The sequence below is a fragment of the Nycticebus coucang genome, chromosome 18 (assembly GCF_027406575.1).
Source record: "Nycticebus coucang isolate mNycCou1 chromosome 18, mNycCou1.pri, whole genome shotgun sequence".
Taxonomy (NCBI): domain Eukaryota; kingdom Metazoa; phylum Chordata; class Mammalia; order Primates; family Lorisidae; genus Nycticebus; species Nycticebus coucang.
The window spans coordinates 75,422,562-75,440,884 of record NC_069797.1 but is presented as its reverse complement, the minus strand read 5'-3'; the positions used below and the strand labels follow the sequence as shown (position 1 = coordinate 75,440,884).

The 18,323-nt window shown below is 53.2% G+C and overlaps 2 protein-coding genes across 6 annotated transcripts in view; one reads left to right on the top strand and one right to left on the bottom strand.

The window, feature by feature from the left end:
- Nucleotides 1–18,323, bottom strand: part of MGAT5B (alpha-1,6-mannosylglycoprotein 6-beta-N-acetylglucosaminyltransferase B) — a 70,733-nt gene that overhangs the window by 33,900 nt on the left and 18,510 nt on the right. For 4 of the 5 annotated variants that reach the window (XM_053570032.1, XM_053570035.1, XM_053570034.1 and 1 more), the window contains exons 4-8: nt 8,198–8,313; nt 7,563–7,636; nt 6,520–6,690; nt 5,653–5,817; nt 4,869–5,038 (exon numbers count right to left, since the gene is read on the bottom strand). In XM_053570032.1, coding sequence (XP_053426007.1) covers nt 4,869–5,038; nt 5,653–5,817; nt 6,520–6,690; nt 7,563–7,636; nt 8,198–8,313 — 696 coding nt within the window. Of the gene's footprint in view, nt 1–4,868; nt 5,039–5,652; nt 5,818–6,519; nt 6,691–7,562; nt 7,637–8,197; nt 8,314–18,323 lie in introns of those variants that run through there. The other variant, XM_053570036.1, reaches the window with a different exon arrangement.
- On the top strand, nt 13,724–14,061 carry LOC128570660 (40S ribosomal protein S27-like). The gene has a single exon (XM_053570037.1). It carries the CDS (start codon nt 13,738–13,740, stop codon nt 13,990–13,992), a length of 255 nt encoding a protein of 84 aa, XP_053426012.1. The 5' UTR covers nt 13,724–13,737; the 3' UTR covers nt 13,993–14,061.

Sequence of the window (18,323 nt, the reverse complement as noted above, 5' to 3'; positions counted from 1 at the left end):
CTGGCAAGAGCATCGCCCAAATGCTGATGTATTTCTGAGGTTCTTCAAGTGGTTCCACTGCAGCCAGGGTACAGAACCTCCACCCTAAACCTATTCCAACAGCAGCTGGGGCCATGAGTTTTATAGATATAACTGGGTCTCTAGGAAAGGTGATTTTGTTTCTATTTTTACTTTTAGTTGTTTTCAAATTGTATCTGGTAATGGATTTAGAAAGCACCTTCCTAAGATTTCCCGAGGCAGCTGAGCTGTCTACACCATTCTGCCCTGTGTGAGCATTCACATAGACACCTGGCAGGGGACCAAGGGCCAGAGCATCTGACCACAGCCCTGGGCCTGCCCATTTGACAAACTGCAAATCAGAGATAGGGTGACCTCTCTGCAGCACCTGTTTCTGGACATTTCAGATCTGCAGGAGCCTGCCAAGAAATAAAAGCCTTGGTAGAAAGGCATTGATTCTCTGTGGGGTGTGGGGAGCACACGTGTGTGCAAGAGGGTGTGCATAAGGGTATGTACAGGTGCACTGTGTCTGTGGGTCCAGGAGCATGCATTTGCATGTTTCCATGGCGTGTGTGGGTGTGCACGGGCATCTGTGCGTGCCTGTAGGTGTGCACGCATATCTTTGCATGCAGATGTGCATGTGGGTGTGCACAGGCATCTGTGCATGCCTTGCCTATCAGTGTGCACGCGTATCTGTGCGTGCATTTGTGCGTGTGGGTGTGCATGGGTATCTGCGTGTGCATGTAGCTGTGCCTGCCTGGTTGTGCATACATGTGTGCATGTGGGTATGCATGAATAAACCACATAAGCATGTGCACGTGTTTGCACACATGTGAAGGGCTGTGCACCGTGTGCATGTGTGCAGGGGCACACACATGTATGTATGCACGTGGATCTGTGCATGTACATGTGTACATACATATATGTGCACGCGTCTGAGTGCATGTGAACAGTGAGGGAGATGCCAGCAGAGGGGCATTTTCCAATTTTGGCACTTTTCACTAGAGCTTTACCTTTAGGGCCTCCCAAGTGCAGCAACCCATCATCACTGCCCTGAAAGAGGCAGTGGCAGCCCTGCTGACCCCAAGCCCAGGGGAGCGGCCAGAGGAGGAGGCAGGGCTCTGGCCACTGTAGAACTCAGAGTGAGGTTGAGAGAGGAGGAACCCAGCACGGGCTGAGAAGCAGAACAGTTGAGCTAAGTGCCCACCTTTCAAGGAGACTTGTCAAATCCCTCTCCTCCGGAGGAAGGATGATTCTCCAAGTGTTGTGTTGGGCTGTCATAAATGCGTGGGAGAAGCCTTCCTATTCCCTGAGGGTGCATAAAAGGAGGACGTCCTCACCTCCCTGCCCCCCACTCTCACACAGTCAGAGGGAGGAACCAAGCTGAGTGCTGCGACTTGGTAAATGTGACTTCACCTAACCTCACAGCGGAGTGAAGTGCCGTGATCTTGACAGAGGGAGGTTCTATACTCACAAGGGACTTCATGTGTCACAGAGCCCAGGAGGAGGGGCTCCGGACAGCCCCCTCTCAGAATTCCTCCCACTGCACCTTGGGGTCTCTGAGGACCCACGAGCCAAGGACCACCAGACTCTCACTTGGTGCTCTGCCCGAGGCAGGTGTGGCCCATGGTTAGCAACAGACACTGGCTGTGCCACCCGTAGGTTCCTTCCCCAGCCAGAAACCTTTTCCTCTGCCCCGTCCTCAGGCCTGTCTTTCCTGTAGGAAGTTTCCAGGCCACGGAAGATTGCCTCTCTTCACGTTTGCAGACCCAGCTGTCTCTGCAGTGCTCTGCTCCACAGCACCACTGCGTCTCCTGAGCTCTCTATTTGGACAGCGAGATATGCAGCAGCAGGCGCCAGAGGCTGGCAGCTGGGCACACCTCAGCCCCGAAGTGGCCTGCACAATGCAAACAGCTGGAGCTGACCACCAACTGTCACCGGGGTAAGAGCCAGAGAGAGAGACGTGCGGTTTCCCTCTCCCAGCTTTGGGGGTGTCTGTGGGTTCAGTACTGGCACTTGGGGACAGCTCCCAGCCTGCTCCTTACAGTTCTGGTGCTCTGCTATCTCAAAGTGGGCACCTCCTCCCCTAGAAAATGCTCCCCTCCTAGACTATACTCCCCCAAATTGCCACAAGCATGCAGCCTCCTCATTAAGCCCTGTCACCAACCTGTCCCTGTTCTATGTCCTCACCTCACTCGGGCTGCTCCCCTTGGAGACTTTGTTATTTTCATTGAACCTAAAGAGATGAGTGAGATTAATTTAGAGATAAGTGCAACCACCTGAAGAATACTCCCCCAGTGTGAATTTCAGGCCTTGAAGATGAAAACTTTCAAGGCACTAGGCAGTTTAGTGGCCTCCTAAGCAACATAACCCAGACACAGCCTCCTCCTTCCTTTATTCAATACTACTGGCCTAGGTCCCTCGGTCCTGGGGCAGACTGAGTTGCAGGAAAGACCTGCAGAGGCTGGGCAGCTACCCAGGACTGGTGCTCTCCGGGCCCTAGGCACCTAGGATTACTGGTAGTTCCTTCATCCCTCTTCTAATGCCACGGTGCTACCGAGCACCAGCACGGGTGGCCAGGAGGAAAACACCCCTCAGAAAGAGAGACAACTAGAACAGAGCAGCAAGACAGTGGGCAGGCTCTAGAGGGGATGGACATTTCCACTTGAAAACCACCGGAGAATAAGTTAACAGGCCGAAGAAGAAACGTTTATTCACAAGCAAGCAACCCCAGCCTTGCTTACTTACACCCCAAGGAACAATCTCATCAGAGGTGGGGGCCGGAGAGAGGTTGGTTAATAGTACAACTTCTAATGTTTCTTAGCAGGGTAGGAGGACTACGGTTAACAACAGTGTAGTGCACATTTCAAAATAGCTAAAATAGAGGACTTAAAATGCTCTTAAAACGCATAGAGATGATAAACGCTCATGGTGACCGATATACTAAGTCCCTGACTTGATCATTACATGCTCTATGATGTAACAAACCATCACATGTGCCAAATACTATATACCAATATTATGTACCAATAAAAACTTTTTAAAAAGCCAGTGAAGAAGAGGAATAGAATTCCACCAAGCACAACAACATTACTAACCATACAGAAAGACTGATAACTTGATTAACGTTAAAAGTAAGAACTTCTCTTCCTCCAAAAAAAAAAAAAAATCATAGGAAATTAAAATTAAAAAGACAAGCCACAAATTAGGAGACTTTTTACACATAGGATTAATATTTGTAATATATAAAGAACTCTTACATTCAACATGGGAATGATAGTTCAGCAGAAAGATGGGCAAAGGACACGGGTATTGCATCAAGGTGAAAGAACAGTGTGACAGTGTGACATGACAGGATGCTTAGCCCCACTATCTGACGCCACTCAACACCCCCATCAGGATATCTGATACCCCCGGTGTAGGTGAGAAAGTGGCCGCAGGGGGACCCACACACCAGCAGGAGTGTGAATTGGTGCCATCACTTCGGAAAACAACTTGGCATTATCTCATAAAGTTGAATTTCACACACCTTAATACCCAAGGATTGTGTCTGATTCCATACCCAGAGAAACTTGCACAAGTACACAGGTGATACGTACAAGAATGGCCGCTACAGCATTATTCAAAATCTTTTTTGAAAACATGAAATACAGACAGGAAAATGATAAATAATTATGGCATTGACGTGGTGGAATATTATATAGCAATGAGAATGAACAACTTCTAGTCCAAAGCTACGTGCAGCAACATGGGTGACTCTGAAACACGGTGAGTTTGAAAAAAGTAAGTCTGGAAAGACAGATCTTCCAAAGATCAAAGCAAAAACTAGTATATGGCACTCCTCTTGGGTGCAGGGACTCTACCTAATGAATGCAAACATTGTAACGTAATTTTTTGCACCCTCACATTAACCTGAAATTAAAAAAATACTAAACTAAGCTAACCCATATAATTTTTATGGATACCTAGCTAATTTTTTTTTAAAGCAAAGGAATTATATACACAAAATTCTAGCGACAGGCTTCTCTGGGGAGGTGGCAGAGGGATGGGTTGGGGGAGGCACAGCCCAGGCAGATCCAGGGGTCGGTCTGTCATTGGGGTTTGTAAGTGGGATGTGGAACGTGCAGAGATCATTTTATTCTTGTGCTTCATAGCATAGTTTGCATATAGTTTTGTATGTACCAAATATTACATAATAAATATTAATAGATAAAGGAAGAAAGGTCTTACGTGTTTCTATATCCCACAGATACAGAGTTAAAAATAAACCAACCTCACATACACCCACACCCACTCCTATGCCCTCAACATCCCCACACGCTGGGCCTCAGCCCCACCCTTCCCCTGAGCATCCAGGGAGCCTCTGATCACCACTCTTCCACCTCCAGCAACACCAGAGGGACCCCAAAACCCTAGCATTGGAGTGGTGTGCCCACTCACCACCCTCCAGGTCCTAAGTCCCCAGAAGAGGCCCAGGAAGGAGACTGCTTCCAGGAAAGAAGCTAAGTCCCCAGGACAGCCGGGGCACAGAGGGACCCCAGGACATCAGGGGCTTAGAGGGACCCCCTGTGGCTCGATTCCACAAGCCAGAATGAGTCAGAAACAGAGAAGGGGACCCTGTTTGAACAGTATTATGCAAACACGCCACCCTGGGGCAGCCCAGGCACCAACAGGTGTGAGTGTGGAGGAGGTGGGAGGTGGACAGGGCGGTGGCGGAGGGAATGAGGAACGGCAACAGCCCAGAGAGCACCAGCAGCCTCCCAGGCTCTGAGGGTGCGGAACTGCAGGTAGAGCAGGGGCTCGAGGGGACGGGTTCCCTTTCATCCCTTCCCTGCCCCGGCTCATGGTGAGCGGCTTTCCCCAGCACTCACCTCTGCAGCTCCTTCAGGGAGACTGTGACCCGCAGACCGTGGCCCAGGATGTACAGCGTGGCCAGGATGTCTGCCCACTGCACCATCTCCCCCAGGGGCCCGCCCTTCAGAACCCGCGGGCTGAACACGTCCCCAGACTCCTCTGTCAGGAAGCCGATGTGGACCAGGATCTGGGTCAGTGAGACACAGAGGGTCAGCACGGAGGGGCAGCCACTCAGACCAGCCCTGGGCACTGGCCGGGGACACCAGTCAGCAGCAGACACTGTCTCCAGGCTAGGCCTGCACAGGTGCTTTCTGGCAGCAGAGTGACCATGAGGGGCAATGAGGATACAGATGACAAAGACAGTCAGGGGCCTGCCCTCCCGGAGCTATGCTCCAGACGGGAGAGGTGACAATGGTAAACACAGACAAGACACAACGTCATGAAATGATAAGGACTCTGAAAGAAATAAAAGGGTGATGTGAGGGTCGTGTAAATACCGTATCTATTGGATGGATGGAGGGAGAGAGAGAGGAATGAGCCAACAAATCTCCCCAGACAGCCCACATCATTCCCCACCTGCCAGGCAAATGTACGACTTTGCAGCCTGACAAGCACCAGATGTCCACGGAAGGCAAGACCCCTCGGAGGGCTTGTCCTTCTGCCCAACCTTGAAAAGAGTCAGGGACCACCACAGGCATCTTTTCCGACTCTGCCGTCCCCACCCCTGTTCCTCAAGCACACTGCCCAAACTCTCTGAGTCACTACACTCAGCTCCCTGGGTGTGCAGAGGGGACCATGCACCTGCTTCTGGTCCCTCCGGGTGTCCCCCAGCTTCTGTGCCAGGCGCTGGGCAGCCAGGGCCCACTGGGCTGTGAGCCGCTTGGTCCGCTTCTTCATGAAGATTAGGGACTCCTTCCCGCTGCCCATCAGCTCCAGGAGGTGGGACAGGTTGGTCCGGAAAACTGCCTGGAGGGGTCTAGATCTCAGCTCTCCCAGCCCTGAGACCCACAGCTGTGCCACCACCATCCCCACCAGCCTGCGTGAGGCCAGGGCCTGCTCCACCAACTCCTGCACTTCCTAAGGGGCCCACCAGTCCCCAAGGTCAAGGAGCTCCACTCTCACCCTGCAACACCCACCCTCTAACCCAGCTCCAACTAACCCCTTACCCCAAGCCCTTCCAGGGAGGTAGATAGCTGTGGCGGTCCCCAGGCCACCCAGCCACAACAAGGAGGCAGTGAGGGCAGTGGTCAGAGCCTCAACCCCGTTAATTCAACCCTCCAAACTCAGACAACTCCTCTGTTGAATATGATCGCCCGTGGATGGCTGGGAGATTTAAGTACAAATAAAGTGATGCACAGAAAGCCCTCCACACTGACAGCTAGTGTTACTATTATTCTAGTCCATTAGGGGATGCCTCCAGGGCCCCACTGGCCCCTCAAGGAGGCCTAGCTTGGCAGTATCTGCAGAAGGCAGGATGAGTGCTACCAGGCTGGCCTCCTGTCTGTCGGGCAGGACAGGCTGGGACCTGCCCAGCCACCTGGCAGAGCTGGCCAGTTTCATTCCACCCAGGACAGAGGCTTCTTCCCACTATCCTTGAGGACGTCCCACCTGGGGAGTCTAGCCAGCTTGCCCTCCAGTCCCTCACTAGCCCCCCCACCCTAGACTTACCTGGACTTTGGGGAGGGGGTTGGGGGCCGCCTGGGCAGCCGTCTGGTTCCTCCAGGGCAGTGGGGGGCAGAACCATTCGACCTCACTGAGGTAGACGAGGAAGGAGCACTCGGTGCCATCCACCCCAAAGAAGGCGTAGCAGGGGTCAGAGGTCCAGCGGGCACGCATCCACTGCAGAGAGGCCAGGCCTGGGCCGGAGAGCCGGCGACAGCCCCACCCACACCCCAGCAGGCCCCCTCTGCATGGGAATCCCCAGGGCTCTGAGGTCCCCCAGACGCCACCCTTGCGATCCTCCCTAAAGATGCAGCAGCAAGGGCCAGAGCCGAGTGGAGAGCCAGAATGCGGCCTCTGCCCCAGTTCCCAAGAGCCCAAGAGAACACAGGGGCAAAACCACCATCTAAGAGGCCCCCCAAAGGCAGGGTCAGGCCTGGGCTCTGGGGCAAAGAGCTGAAGGCATAGCCATAGGGCTTATTGCCCTCTTCCTTTGTTCCCCATTTCTCCCCACCCTGAGCAGGATTCAGTTAGAGGTAAAGGTCAGGGGACAGCCTCCAGTGGGGCAAAGGCTGGGGCCAGGGCAGGACCCACTCACAGTAGTCCCCAGGTGGCCACCCAGGAAGGGTCTGTACCACCACCACCCACGCCATGGGGTGTTCAGGGCCAGTGAGGAGCTGACTCCCACAGGGACCTTCATGCAGCCAGAGGGTCCCTATGGTGGGCCAGGAGGGCTCTGTCCAGATGCTGACTGGGCCAGGAGGAATGAGGACAGAGGGGCCAGAGTCCATGCCTCTCCTGAGTCTGCTGGGAACCAGCTGCTGGTGGTGGCATGTGGATACTTAACGGTTCACCTGCTATAAAAAGGCACTTCTGGCCCCGAGAGATGGCTCACCTTTGGGAGTCTGGGTTGATGGGCCGAGCAGAGAAATTATTTCTCTGAGGCTGGCCTCTGCCACCTAGTACCTGGGTCAGCGGCCGGGCCTGGGCCGAGAGGCCCTCCACAGCAGCTATCCCAGCCACCCAGCCCAACCCTCTGACCCAGGCCTCACCTCCACCTTCCCTGAGCAGTCAGGGAACTTGGGGTCACTGGGTGCTTCACACTGGTCCCGCCGGCTTTCTGACACTGCAGGGAGAGGTCAACTCACTGACCCAGTCCAGGAAGAGCTCAGGAGAGAGGCTTGAGGAGTGGACTGGCCTGGGTGGAGGTGGGCAGCAGCCCACATGACCTTCTGCCTGAGTTTTCTCACCTGAAAGCCTGTTGGCTGCACCACCCATCTGCAAGGGTGTCCCCAGGTCTGAGCTGCCCTCCTCAATGTCCCCAGCTTCTTTAGGGGGCTCAGAACCAGCGAGGAGCTGGTGTGAACAGGCCTCATACACCCACCCAAACTCATCCCCAACTTTTTCCAAAAAGGGCGGAGATGAAGTTTGCAACCCCCACATCATGGGAAACCAGGGGCTTCCAGGGAACCTGCTCTGTCCTCAGTACCTCCTTCCAGGTCAGAGTGGGGTGAACTACAAGGCCCCCTGCCAAAAGTGGGGCCCAGAGAGCCAGGAGAGCTGCTGTTGGGAGAGGCTGGGGCCCAGGGTGTCCTGCCTCCCCAGGGCCCACCCAGTGCCAAGTCCACTGGATTCCTGGGGCTTGGGGCACCCCATCCGCAGGGCACCCCATCCACCTGGCACCCACCCTTGCTGTGCAGAAGCAGGCTGTGCCGCAGGATCTGGTCCACCTTCACCGCGATGTCTGAGACATTCTGCGCAATCGCCTGGATCCGCTCCATGAGGCCGGCCCCAGGGGGCAGCCTGGGCAGGGAGAGGCCAGAGGTGAGCCACAGCACCACCCTGGGGACACTCCCAGGAGGTAGCCTCAGCACCTGCCTGGGGACCTCCCGAGGGGCGCTCCTGCCAAGGAGGTCAAAGGCAGCAGGTCCTGCAGTGTTCCAAGCACCAGGCTCTGTCCCGAGTGGATAGAAGGGCAGGGAAGTGGAGCTGGCTGCCTGCCCCACCCAATGGACACGTGTTCGAACACATACAGGAAAGCTGACATGTCCATATCTGCATGTATGCCTTATCTATGCGTGTTGGCACGTCCACATATGTGCCCACACCTGTATCCGTCTGCATCTGTACAAGTGTCCATATCTGCACGTACGACCCTATCTGTATGCCAGTGCATCTGCACACGTGCCCACATCTGCACCTGTCCACACCTGGACACAGACCATGTCCGTGTCTGCGTCATGCTCAGGTCTGTGCATGCCAGTGCGTCTGCACACGTGCCCACATCTGCACCTGTGTCCGTACCTGCATGCATGCCCATGTCTGTACAGGGGTGTCTGCACATGTACCCATATGTCTGTGTCCACAGGCATGCCTGTTATCTGTGCCCACTCTGCACCCGTGCACATCTGTCCACATGCCCGTATCTGTGCAAGTAGGAGTGTCTGCACACATGCTGCGTGTGTGTCCAAAGGCAGTGCCTGGGGCTGCTGCATGCAGAGGAATCCTATTCAAGAGCTCAAACAGTATCTGTCCAGGGACCCCCGCCCCAGGTGACAAAGGCTATTTTCCTAGGCGCGGCTGGCTGCTCCGAGGCTGTTTCTCTATTTCCTACCAAGGGGCTGTTTCATGCCAAAATAAATTCCACCCACAGAAGCCTGTGGGGACTTGCCAAATATTAAAACTCTAGTAAATTATCGTTGGCTTCCAGAGAACGAATCCTTCAGCATCTTAAGAAAGTTGACTACCAGCACCATCACGGCCCCCCACCTCACCAATACCACTGATGTTGCTTTTATTTTCGGAGAATTTATTTCTTGTGTTGATTACTACTCAACTCGCAGGAAGTTTATTAGACACATATGCAGCATTTATCTCATTGCAAAACTTCTATGGAGATAAATTCCACTCTGCGGGCAGAGTTTCTCTGTGCCAGGACAGCCCTGAGAGCCTCTCTCTGGGAAGCTGCTTGCCTTTTTTAACACATTAATCCCATTTCCTTTGATTCCACCTCACCCCCTGGCTGTGCAGGCCCAGTTTAAGCACCATTTATCCCTATACAAGGTACTGGCTCTTTATTGCCACTTATAATGGGAATTAAATAAAGGATTTCTTCAACCTTGGCTCTGCTTGGGTCTGCAAACCGCACCTCCCATCCTCTCTGGCTGGGTGAGCTGTCTGCCAGAGCAGGCACAGCGGGGACCCTCGGCACCCACCTGCCCTCCCAGCCACCCTCCACCCCCCGTTCAATATCCATAAAGATAGGACAAGTGGCCCCATCCATGGAGGGATGAGGCAGAGGTGGAGGTGGGGCAATGGGGGACAAAAGGCAGCTGGCAGGAGAGAGGAGTGAGCCCCCAGATACACGCGCACACCTCCCCACGCACGCAGCACACACACACAGCCCAGCCCGTCCTCGAGCGCTCTGGCTCAGTGCCCCAGTGCCAGCTTTGGTAAAAACAAGTGAACAGTGGACTCTTAAAGTGGAAAATGGCACAGCATTTGTATTAGTTTCCGTAGGTCACTGTCACAAATTACCACACACTGTGTGGCTTAAAACAACACACATTTATCCTCTCACAGTTTTGGAGGCTGAAGGTCAGAAAGCGAGGGGTCAGCGGGACCAGTTCCTTCTGAGGCTCTGGGGTGGGGGCTCTTTCCTCTCTTCTCCATGCTCCTGGTGGCAGCAACACCTTGATATCCTTGGTTTGTAGCTGTGCAATCTGAGTCTCTGCCCCTACCTTCTCATGGCCTTCTTCCCTGTGTGTGTCTGCGTCCAAATCGCCTCTTTTTTTAAGGACACCAGCCATTGAATATGGCCCGTCCTCACCTAGCATGGCCTCATCTTAATCTGGTTGCATCTGTAAAGACTCTACATCCAAATAAGGGTGCTGTCACCAGCCCTGGGGGTTCGGATGGGGAAATAATTCAACCTACAACAGCCTCTGTGAGATTAACATGTATAAAAAGAGTGAGAAGGGACTTAAACACACGTGCTGCTTTTGCTCAAAAAGTCCTCAAGCACAGGGAAGCAGGAATATTTCTCTTTGGTCTTCGAGTCGCCTTGCTTCACGGCAGCTACCTCGCGAGTTGTGCCGGCTGAATGAGGAAGGGTGCAGAGCATGCCATCTGAGCTGTGTGTCAGCGGCCGGCTGAGATGGGTTTGGGTTGGATCAGGTGTCTCAACCTTTTTTCATTCTGGTTCATCCCAGAACGGTTTTTGGATCCTTTTCCCTGCTACACACCCCCCATAACGAAATGTTAGCACCACACATCCACCATGTCTGTTCACACTCTACAGCCCTACAGAGGGTCACACGCCACCACAATATTTAAGATGGTTTCACCCCTCACACAGCAATGTTCACTGGCCGAGAGTGCCTGGGCTAGACCAGAGAAGGAACTTGCTAACTGATGTCCCCTGAGCTGTGAAATCAGTTCCCAAAGAAGAGTGAGCAACTGCTTTCCACACCAACCTATGGGTACGGGATGGCCACTCCTTTGACAGGAATGAGAGTCCAGATGACCAGAGGCGGCCATCGTGTGGAGGCCACTGGGAGGCATCTGGTGAAGCTGGGTCAGGGTTGGTGGCCTACATGGGTAGCCAAGGCAAGGCTCAGGGCTACCGGCATGACAGGGGGCACTCAGGGTTGGGGTACTCACTAGAGACCCCAGAGCTCACACAACCTATGTCAGGGACAAGCCTGGGGGTCCTTCCAGGTCACTGGAGACTTTGAGCCCCTTCCTGACAGCACCTCTCCATCTGCCCTGCAGAAGCCAGATCCCTTCTCTGAACCCTGCACACTGGGGGTTGTGGTTGCAAGTGGCTGCCCTGAAACCCCAGCTGGAGCCTGAGTCTGAGGACAGGAACACGGCACTTATTTGGAAGGTCACATTTGCAGATGTAATTAGTTAAGATGAGGTCATATCACATTAGGCTGATCCTAAATCCAATAACCAGGGTCCTTATAAAAAAGCCGTGAGATGATAGAGGTAGACACTGGAGTGACGTGTCCACAAGCCACAGAATGCCAAACATGGCCAGCAACCGCAGACACTGGAAGAGGCGAGAAAGGATTCTCCACCAGAGCCCGTGGAAGGCACACAGCCCCGCTGACACGGGTTAATTTCAGACTTCCAGACTCCAGAGCTATGGGAAAATGCATTCCTATTGCTTAGGCCACCAGATTCATGGTGATTTTTTTTACGGCGACCCTAGGAAAGGAATGGGGTTGCCATCTGCAGCACGGAAGGAAGACGGTTTCTAACACACCACAGAGCCTAGGAGGTTCTCCTGGCTGCCCCTTGTGTCAGGAATTTCTTTTCTCCAACCATCTTCCTCTCTCTGAAGGCCAAGTTTTCATTCTGCTGCTCTCATAGGAGAGGAAGAAATCACTTGATTTTCAAACCCTGGGTCAGTGACTCTCCTTGCCATTCAGAAGTTTATTGGAAAGAGTGACAGGCTTGATGTCAGAGGTCCTGGATTCAAATCCTGACTCTCTTCACAGTTGTTTGGCCTTGGACAAGTTACCTAACCTCTCTGAACTCAGGTTGTAACTCCTACAAAATATGAATAATGGAGTCTTGTGAGGATTAGAGATGAGGCTGACTGTCAAGCACTCAGCATACAGTAGTTGCTCAATACAGGCTTTATTAGTTACAGCATCCACCCCATTCCCCAGAGGAAACGCATAAGCTCAGCTATACAGCAAAACACTTTACTTTCTGGGAGATTCAGCGATTTTCCTACCATAAGTGTTTCTGCATAAAACATATCGCCAGCATGGGCTTTAAATAGTGCAGATGGCATCTGTCTGATTTAACAAGTTCAACTTGTTCAAAACAGAATTACTTGGTGTCACTATTATTATACTGGACTTAGCATTTGCACAGCACTTTCTATTTTCAAATAATATATGATTAGGCTTCTCTCCCTGAGCAGCTTTTCTAAAAATGACAATAAAAGTAGATGTTGTGAAGCCTCAAACCACAGCAGATCTATGTCCTGGGAAATAAAACATGGAAATGCGCTGGGGACATGCTGGGAGCAGCCCCCAGCTGACGGGGCCGGGGGACACAATAGCACCAACAGGGCTGCCTCCGACCAGGGCCAGGCAGTGCAAGTCAGGGTTCACAGTGCATTTAGGAGCCTGTGGAAATGTGGGAGGAAGAAACCTTATCTATCAAAGAAAATGTTTTAATATGTAATGTTCTACCAACGTAGTCACAAAACATAATTTTTGCTATGGGTTGAATTGCGCCCTCCCCAATTTATATGCTGCAGTCCTGACCTCCAATAGCTCAGAATTTGACTTTATTTGAAAACAGGGTCACTGCAGATGTAATCAGTGAAGTTAACATGAGGTCACACAGGAATAGGGTCTAACACAAGTGCTGTCCTTATGAAAAGGGGAAATTCAGCCCCAAGCCCACACACAGGGAGGACACCATGTGAAGACTGGAGTGACACTGCTGGAAGCTGAGGCAGAGGCCTGGGGCAGGTCCCCCCATGCCACAACTCAGTCCGGGGATGGGTGGCCCCAAACTGGAACTGCAAGATGATCAAACTCTGTATCCGTTTCCCAAGGCTGATGTCTTAACCCACTGAGTTTGAGACATCAAAAACTGATACAATTTTTTTTTGTTTTGTCTTGCAGTTTGGGGCCGGGGCTGGGTTTGAACCCACCACCTCTGGCATATGGGGCCAGCACCCTACTCCTTATTATGTTGCCCTCAGTAGAGTGCTGTGATGACACAGCTCACAGCAACCTCCAATTCTTGGGCTCAAGAGATTTTCTTGCCTCAGCCCAAGTAGCTGGGACTACAGGTGCCCACCACAACGCCCAGCTATTTTTTTGTTGCAGTTGTCATTGTCGTTTTTTAGCAGGCCCAGGCCGGGTTTGAACCCACCAGCCTCAGTGTATGTGGCTGGTGCCCTACCCACTGAGCTACAAAACTGATAAAATTATAAATCTTGTTTGTGAAGGCTTTCCCAGGCTGCTGGGAGGACGAGAGAAAACCACCGGCTAATGCTGATGGCAGTCATTAGCTCACAGGCATCCATCCAGTGCTCTCTCAATGCCCATGACATCATGACTCCTTTCAATGCCCCCATTATACAGATGAGGAAACCAAGTACAGCATGGTGGAGAGACTTGCTCAGGGTCACACAGCTGTTAAAAAACTGGAAAATCGCCTTTCCAGCAGTGACGGCCTCCACACGCCAATATGCCTCTCGCAAAGGATCTCCTTCATCCCTCTCCAGACGAGGAAAAGAGGAAACACAAGAGGAAGCACCTGGCGCAGAGCCCCAACTCCTACTTCATGGACGTGAAATGCCCAGGATGCTACAAAAGCACCACGGTGTTTAGCCATGCACAGACAGTAGTTTTGTGTGTTGGTTGCTCTACTGTCCTCTGCCAGCCTACAGGAGGAAAAGCAAGGCTTACAGAAGGATGTTCCTTCAGAAGGAAGCAGCACTGAAAGTACCCTGCTTGAATGAATGGAAAACCATCCCAATAAAGGCATTTTGGATAAAAAAAAAAAAAAAAATAGGAAATTCAGGTTCCAACCAGGCAACCTGGTTCTAAAGCTACTCAGCCCAGCCTTGCCCAGCCCAGGGAGCTGCTGAACTGGCTACCGTGGCCAGGCAGGGGCTGATGGATAGGATGATCCTGGGGAGCTGGGGCAGCAGGTGCTGGGGTGGGGAATGGGGAGCTGGGCCTCCCTGACTTGTGTCTGGACACACATGCGGTGCTTACAAGCCTGCCCAGGCTTTGTCCTTAGGAAAGGAAGCAGCCTGGAGCCGTGGGTGGAACACAGGATTTGATAAATCAGAAAAGCCTGCCCTGAGGCGATGTCAGTTGCATGAAGAAAGTCCATGTCCCATCCTGTACACCATCTGCCCATAGTGGGCTCTGACATAGGCAGGGTGCACTATTTCACCTGGAAGGGATACAGGTGGGCTTGGGGTGGGCAAGAGGCAAGACATTAGAGCCAAGGTCATGACCAGGCAAAGGGGCCATCTCCCCACCCCCAGTCTAGGGAGTGATGTCCTTGGTAGTGGGACCTCTGGGCTCATTCTACCAGGAAAACAGCCAATTCCCTGGCAGGAGGAAAAGGCTGAAACTGGTCTGGCAGAAGGAGTTTCCCAGACCATAACCATCCTAACCCTGCAGGACCCCTGACCAGGGTACAAACCTTGATTCTGTCCACCCGGGCAGGGGGAACACAGGGACAATGCCCTTGGCCTCACTGCCCCCATTGAATGCACCTGTCTTCCTCCAACTGGCCCAAACGACCGAGAGCCCTTCCATCCTGCTTGTAGCCTATTTTCATTGCTTTCCTCTTATACCTCAGTATATATATTTTAAATGAGGAAGACTGTTGACCCAGATGAGTCTGAATGCGCAGGCTCCCAGAAGGGCAGCATTGAGGTAAGCAGTGAAGACCCAGCCCATTTGGGGGACAGCTGGAGTGGGGGAAGCTGAGAGCTCAGAAGACGGGACCCAGAAGGAGGCCCACCACCAGCATGCCTTCCACACATATCTGCTGCATGCCCACTTGGTGCCAGGCTCTGGGCACGGAGGACACACAGGGACAACCGGAGAGGGGGTATCGGAGAGAAGCGGGGTGAGGGCAATCCACAGCATGTCTGTGTGGGGTAACCTTGGGCACACCGCAAGGTGTCACTGCACCACACAGGGTAGGAGGGAGCAATGCCTGGGTGCCCCAGAATCTAAGCTGTGTGTGCAGAAGAGGGTTAGTGCAGCGGCCCTGGGATGTCCCCACCCTGCACATTCCAAAGAAAGGTCTGTCACCACTTGTCTGGCTCCTGGGGTCACCCCTAAACCTCTGGCAGGTCTTGCCTGGTAAGAGTATCTGTGTACTTGAGGCCTTGGGCCACCCTGCACAGTGAATGCATCAGTGTGATGTGGTGGAGCCTTGGCCAGGCGGCATCAAGCTGGAGATGTGTCAGCACAGGATGATCGGCCATGTCTCCATGACCCAGACCCACGTAGCAAGCATCCCTGGCTGGCAACACCCCGTGTGTGTTGTCCCACCTTGCTGCTGGGACAGTAAGTGCCATCCACATGTTTCCAACTGGTGGGACAGCTCGGCCCACCCTGGTCTGTCCTGGATGCTACCCAGAGGTTTAAATGGGTTGGAGGGGTCAAGGACAGGATCTCAGGGACAGCCTGGGGATCTGCCACATGCTGCCACCCTCCAGCCAGAACTCTGTAAGGGTCAGGGCTCCTGGCGGAGGTGAGTCTGGCCAGGCCTTTACACACAATCCTGTAGTGACAAGTTACTTCTAAAGCAGGTCAGGAGGTTGCCTATGGGCCCTGCCAATGAGAGGAGAGTGAGGGTCTCCGGCCTCACCCTATGAGCTGTGGGCGCTGGGCAGGGGCCAAGCAGAAAAGCCAGAGACATTTAGCTTTGTCAGGAAGCTCCTGGGGCCAGCAAGGCTGATTCGGCGGCCCAGAGAGTCCCACGTCCCTCCCAGTTCTCAGAGACTACACTTGGAATCATGGGGCTTTTTTACACCCAGGCATGAAACAAATGTGGCTGCAACGTGGCTGCTCTGGCAACATAGGCCTAACTGGACTCCCGCTGCACCCCAGGCCCTGTGACCAGAGCTCATCCTCTCCCTGTCTGAGCCAAGGTTCCTCATCTGTAAAATGCAGACCTGGGCAGGATCTTCCTCATGGGGCTGTTGGTGACGACCACAGTTCAGAAGTACCCAGTAGAGGATGGCTGTTATTATTACAATTTATTATCATCAATTATTATTGCTATCATTGCAGTTCTGCAGCAAAATCTGTTGAAAGTCACAACAGGCCCTGGGGACTGAGGGCTGCTCTAGGTGCAGCACCACTGAAAAGGCTCTGACCTGACAACCAGATCCCTCCTTCCCAGGGAAGGTGCCAGTGGTGGCCTGAGCCAGCCTCTGAGACTGAGGGATTTGCAGACGGCTCTGGGCGGAAGTAAGGGAGTGAGTAGAGACTTCCCAGGCCGACAGATGTCCCCCCAGGGAGGCCTTTCCTCCCTGCCTGGTGGAACTACCCTTCAGTGAGCCTAAACCCATCACTGTTACCATCATGGGCATTGTGACCTCAGGAACCCAGCCAGATCTCAAAGTCCCAGGACGTCTGAGCTGGAAAAGATTCCTGGGAGACTTGCTGGCTCCACCGCTTACATACAGAAACTGGCTCAGAGCAGAGAAAGTGACTTTCCTGAGGGCGTGCAGTGAGCTTGGGACCGGGCCAGCCGTTGCTACCTCCCTTTGTATCTGCAAGTCACGTGGACATTGAGGCCTGGACTGTGCGTGCTTTCTGCACATCCAGTAAGCACCAGGCATTCCACCAAAATGATCATTTCTTACTCAGAAAGTAAAGAAGCCCAAGCTGGGCCTCTGGTCACTGCCCACTCCCTTCCAAGGCTGACCCTGGCACAGTGGCCTCTAGGAGCCAAAAGCATAGGCCACAGACGTGTTGCGCCCTCCCGCAACACCCAGGGCTGAGCAGGCGATGCCAGCTCTGCAGGGGGCTGGGGCTGATTCCTTACCAGCTCCAGCCCTCTGCTCCCTTTCTGCCAGCCCCTGAAGAGGCCTCTCCCCCTAGCCCCACGGTGTAATCACCAATTCCAGCCGAGTCCCCTGCCCCAAGAAGGAACTCTCCAGGCTGCCTTGGGAAGGAAGCATAAGTCCATGTTTCTCCCCTGATTTATGAGGGTTGCATTCAATTAACATGGGTATTGATTTCCTCACAGTTGGCCAGGGTGCTTGCTGGGAGTTATTTTATTATGAAACTGATCGTTTGGCTTTTAAAACACCAAGACTCACACACACAGGCGTGTGTGGACACTCACCCCAGGAGACACACACACACACAGCCAGAAACATGAGTCGAGGAGACAGACTCCCTCTGCATCAATCACACACACCGCACGGGATGTGGGGAGCCTGCTGGGGTCCAGCCATTTATGCATTTCACTTCTTTGCCCCAACCTAACCCAGCCAGAGCCTCCACTGAAGCTGGGGAGGCCTCTGAATAGATGACCAAGGGTCTACAGCCCCTCCCCAAGTGAGAACAGAGAGGGTCCCTCTTTTCTGAACCACAAGTGAATGCATCAGTACACACACACACACACCGCCCTACTGTAGCAGGGCAGAGCCAGACTGGCTGTGTGTGGCATCATTACTTCCTGCCAGCAGACCAAATATGGGTTGTAGAAGCCAAGCTTTGGGGAGGGTCAGTTTGCTCGAGGAACAGCAAGAAGGCTGGGAACAGGTGAGGCCAGGTGCACTGGGGCCACTAGAGAGACTTACCCAAGTGAGCTGGGAACCAAGGAGGAGAGAGAGACTTGATCTAATTGACATTTTTAAAAGATCCCACTGGCTGCTGAGTTGGAAATAGCTTAGGAGTGTGAGTGAGAAGAGGTGGAGTTCTAGGCATATTCTGAGGGTGAGAAGAAGTTGCTGGTGACTGGACACAGGTGTGAGAGAGAGAGAGAAGGGTCAAGGGTGACTAGAAGGTTAGGGTCTGAGCTGTGGAAAGGTAGGAGCTGTCATGGCCTGAGATGGGGGCTGGGGCACACTGAGTTTGAGCCGCTCCCAGGACATCCATGTAGGTGGGCAGGTGGGTATTCAGGAGTGGACCCTAGGGCTATGACTCTGGCTTAAGACATAAACTATGGAGTCTAGAATCAACAGGTGGATTTTTGAGCTGTCCAAGTTCAGGGTTCATGCCTACCAGTGCCCCTCACTTACGGGGTCCTCCAATCACAGAGCTGGACGGGGCAGCATCGACTCC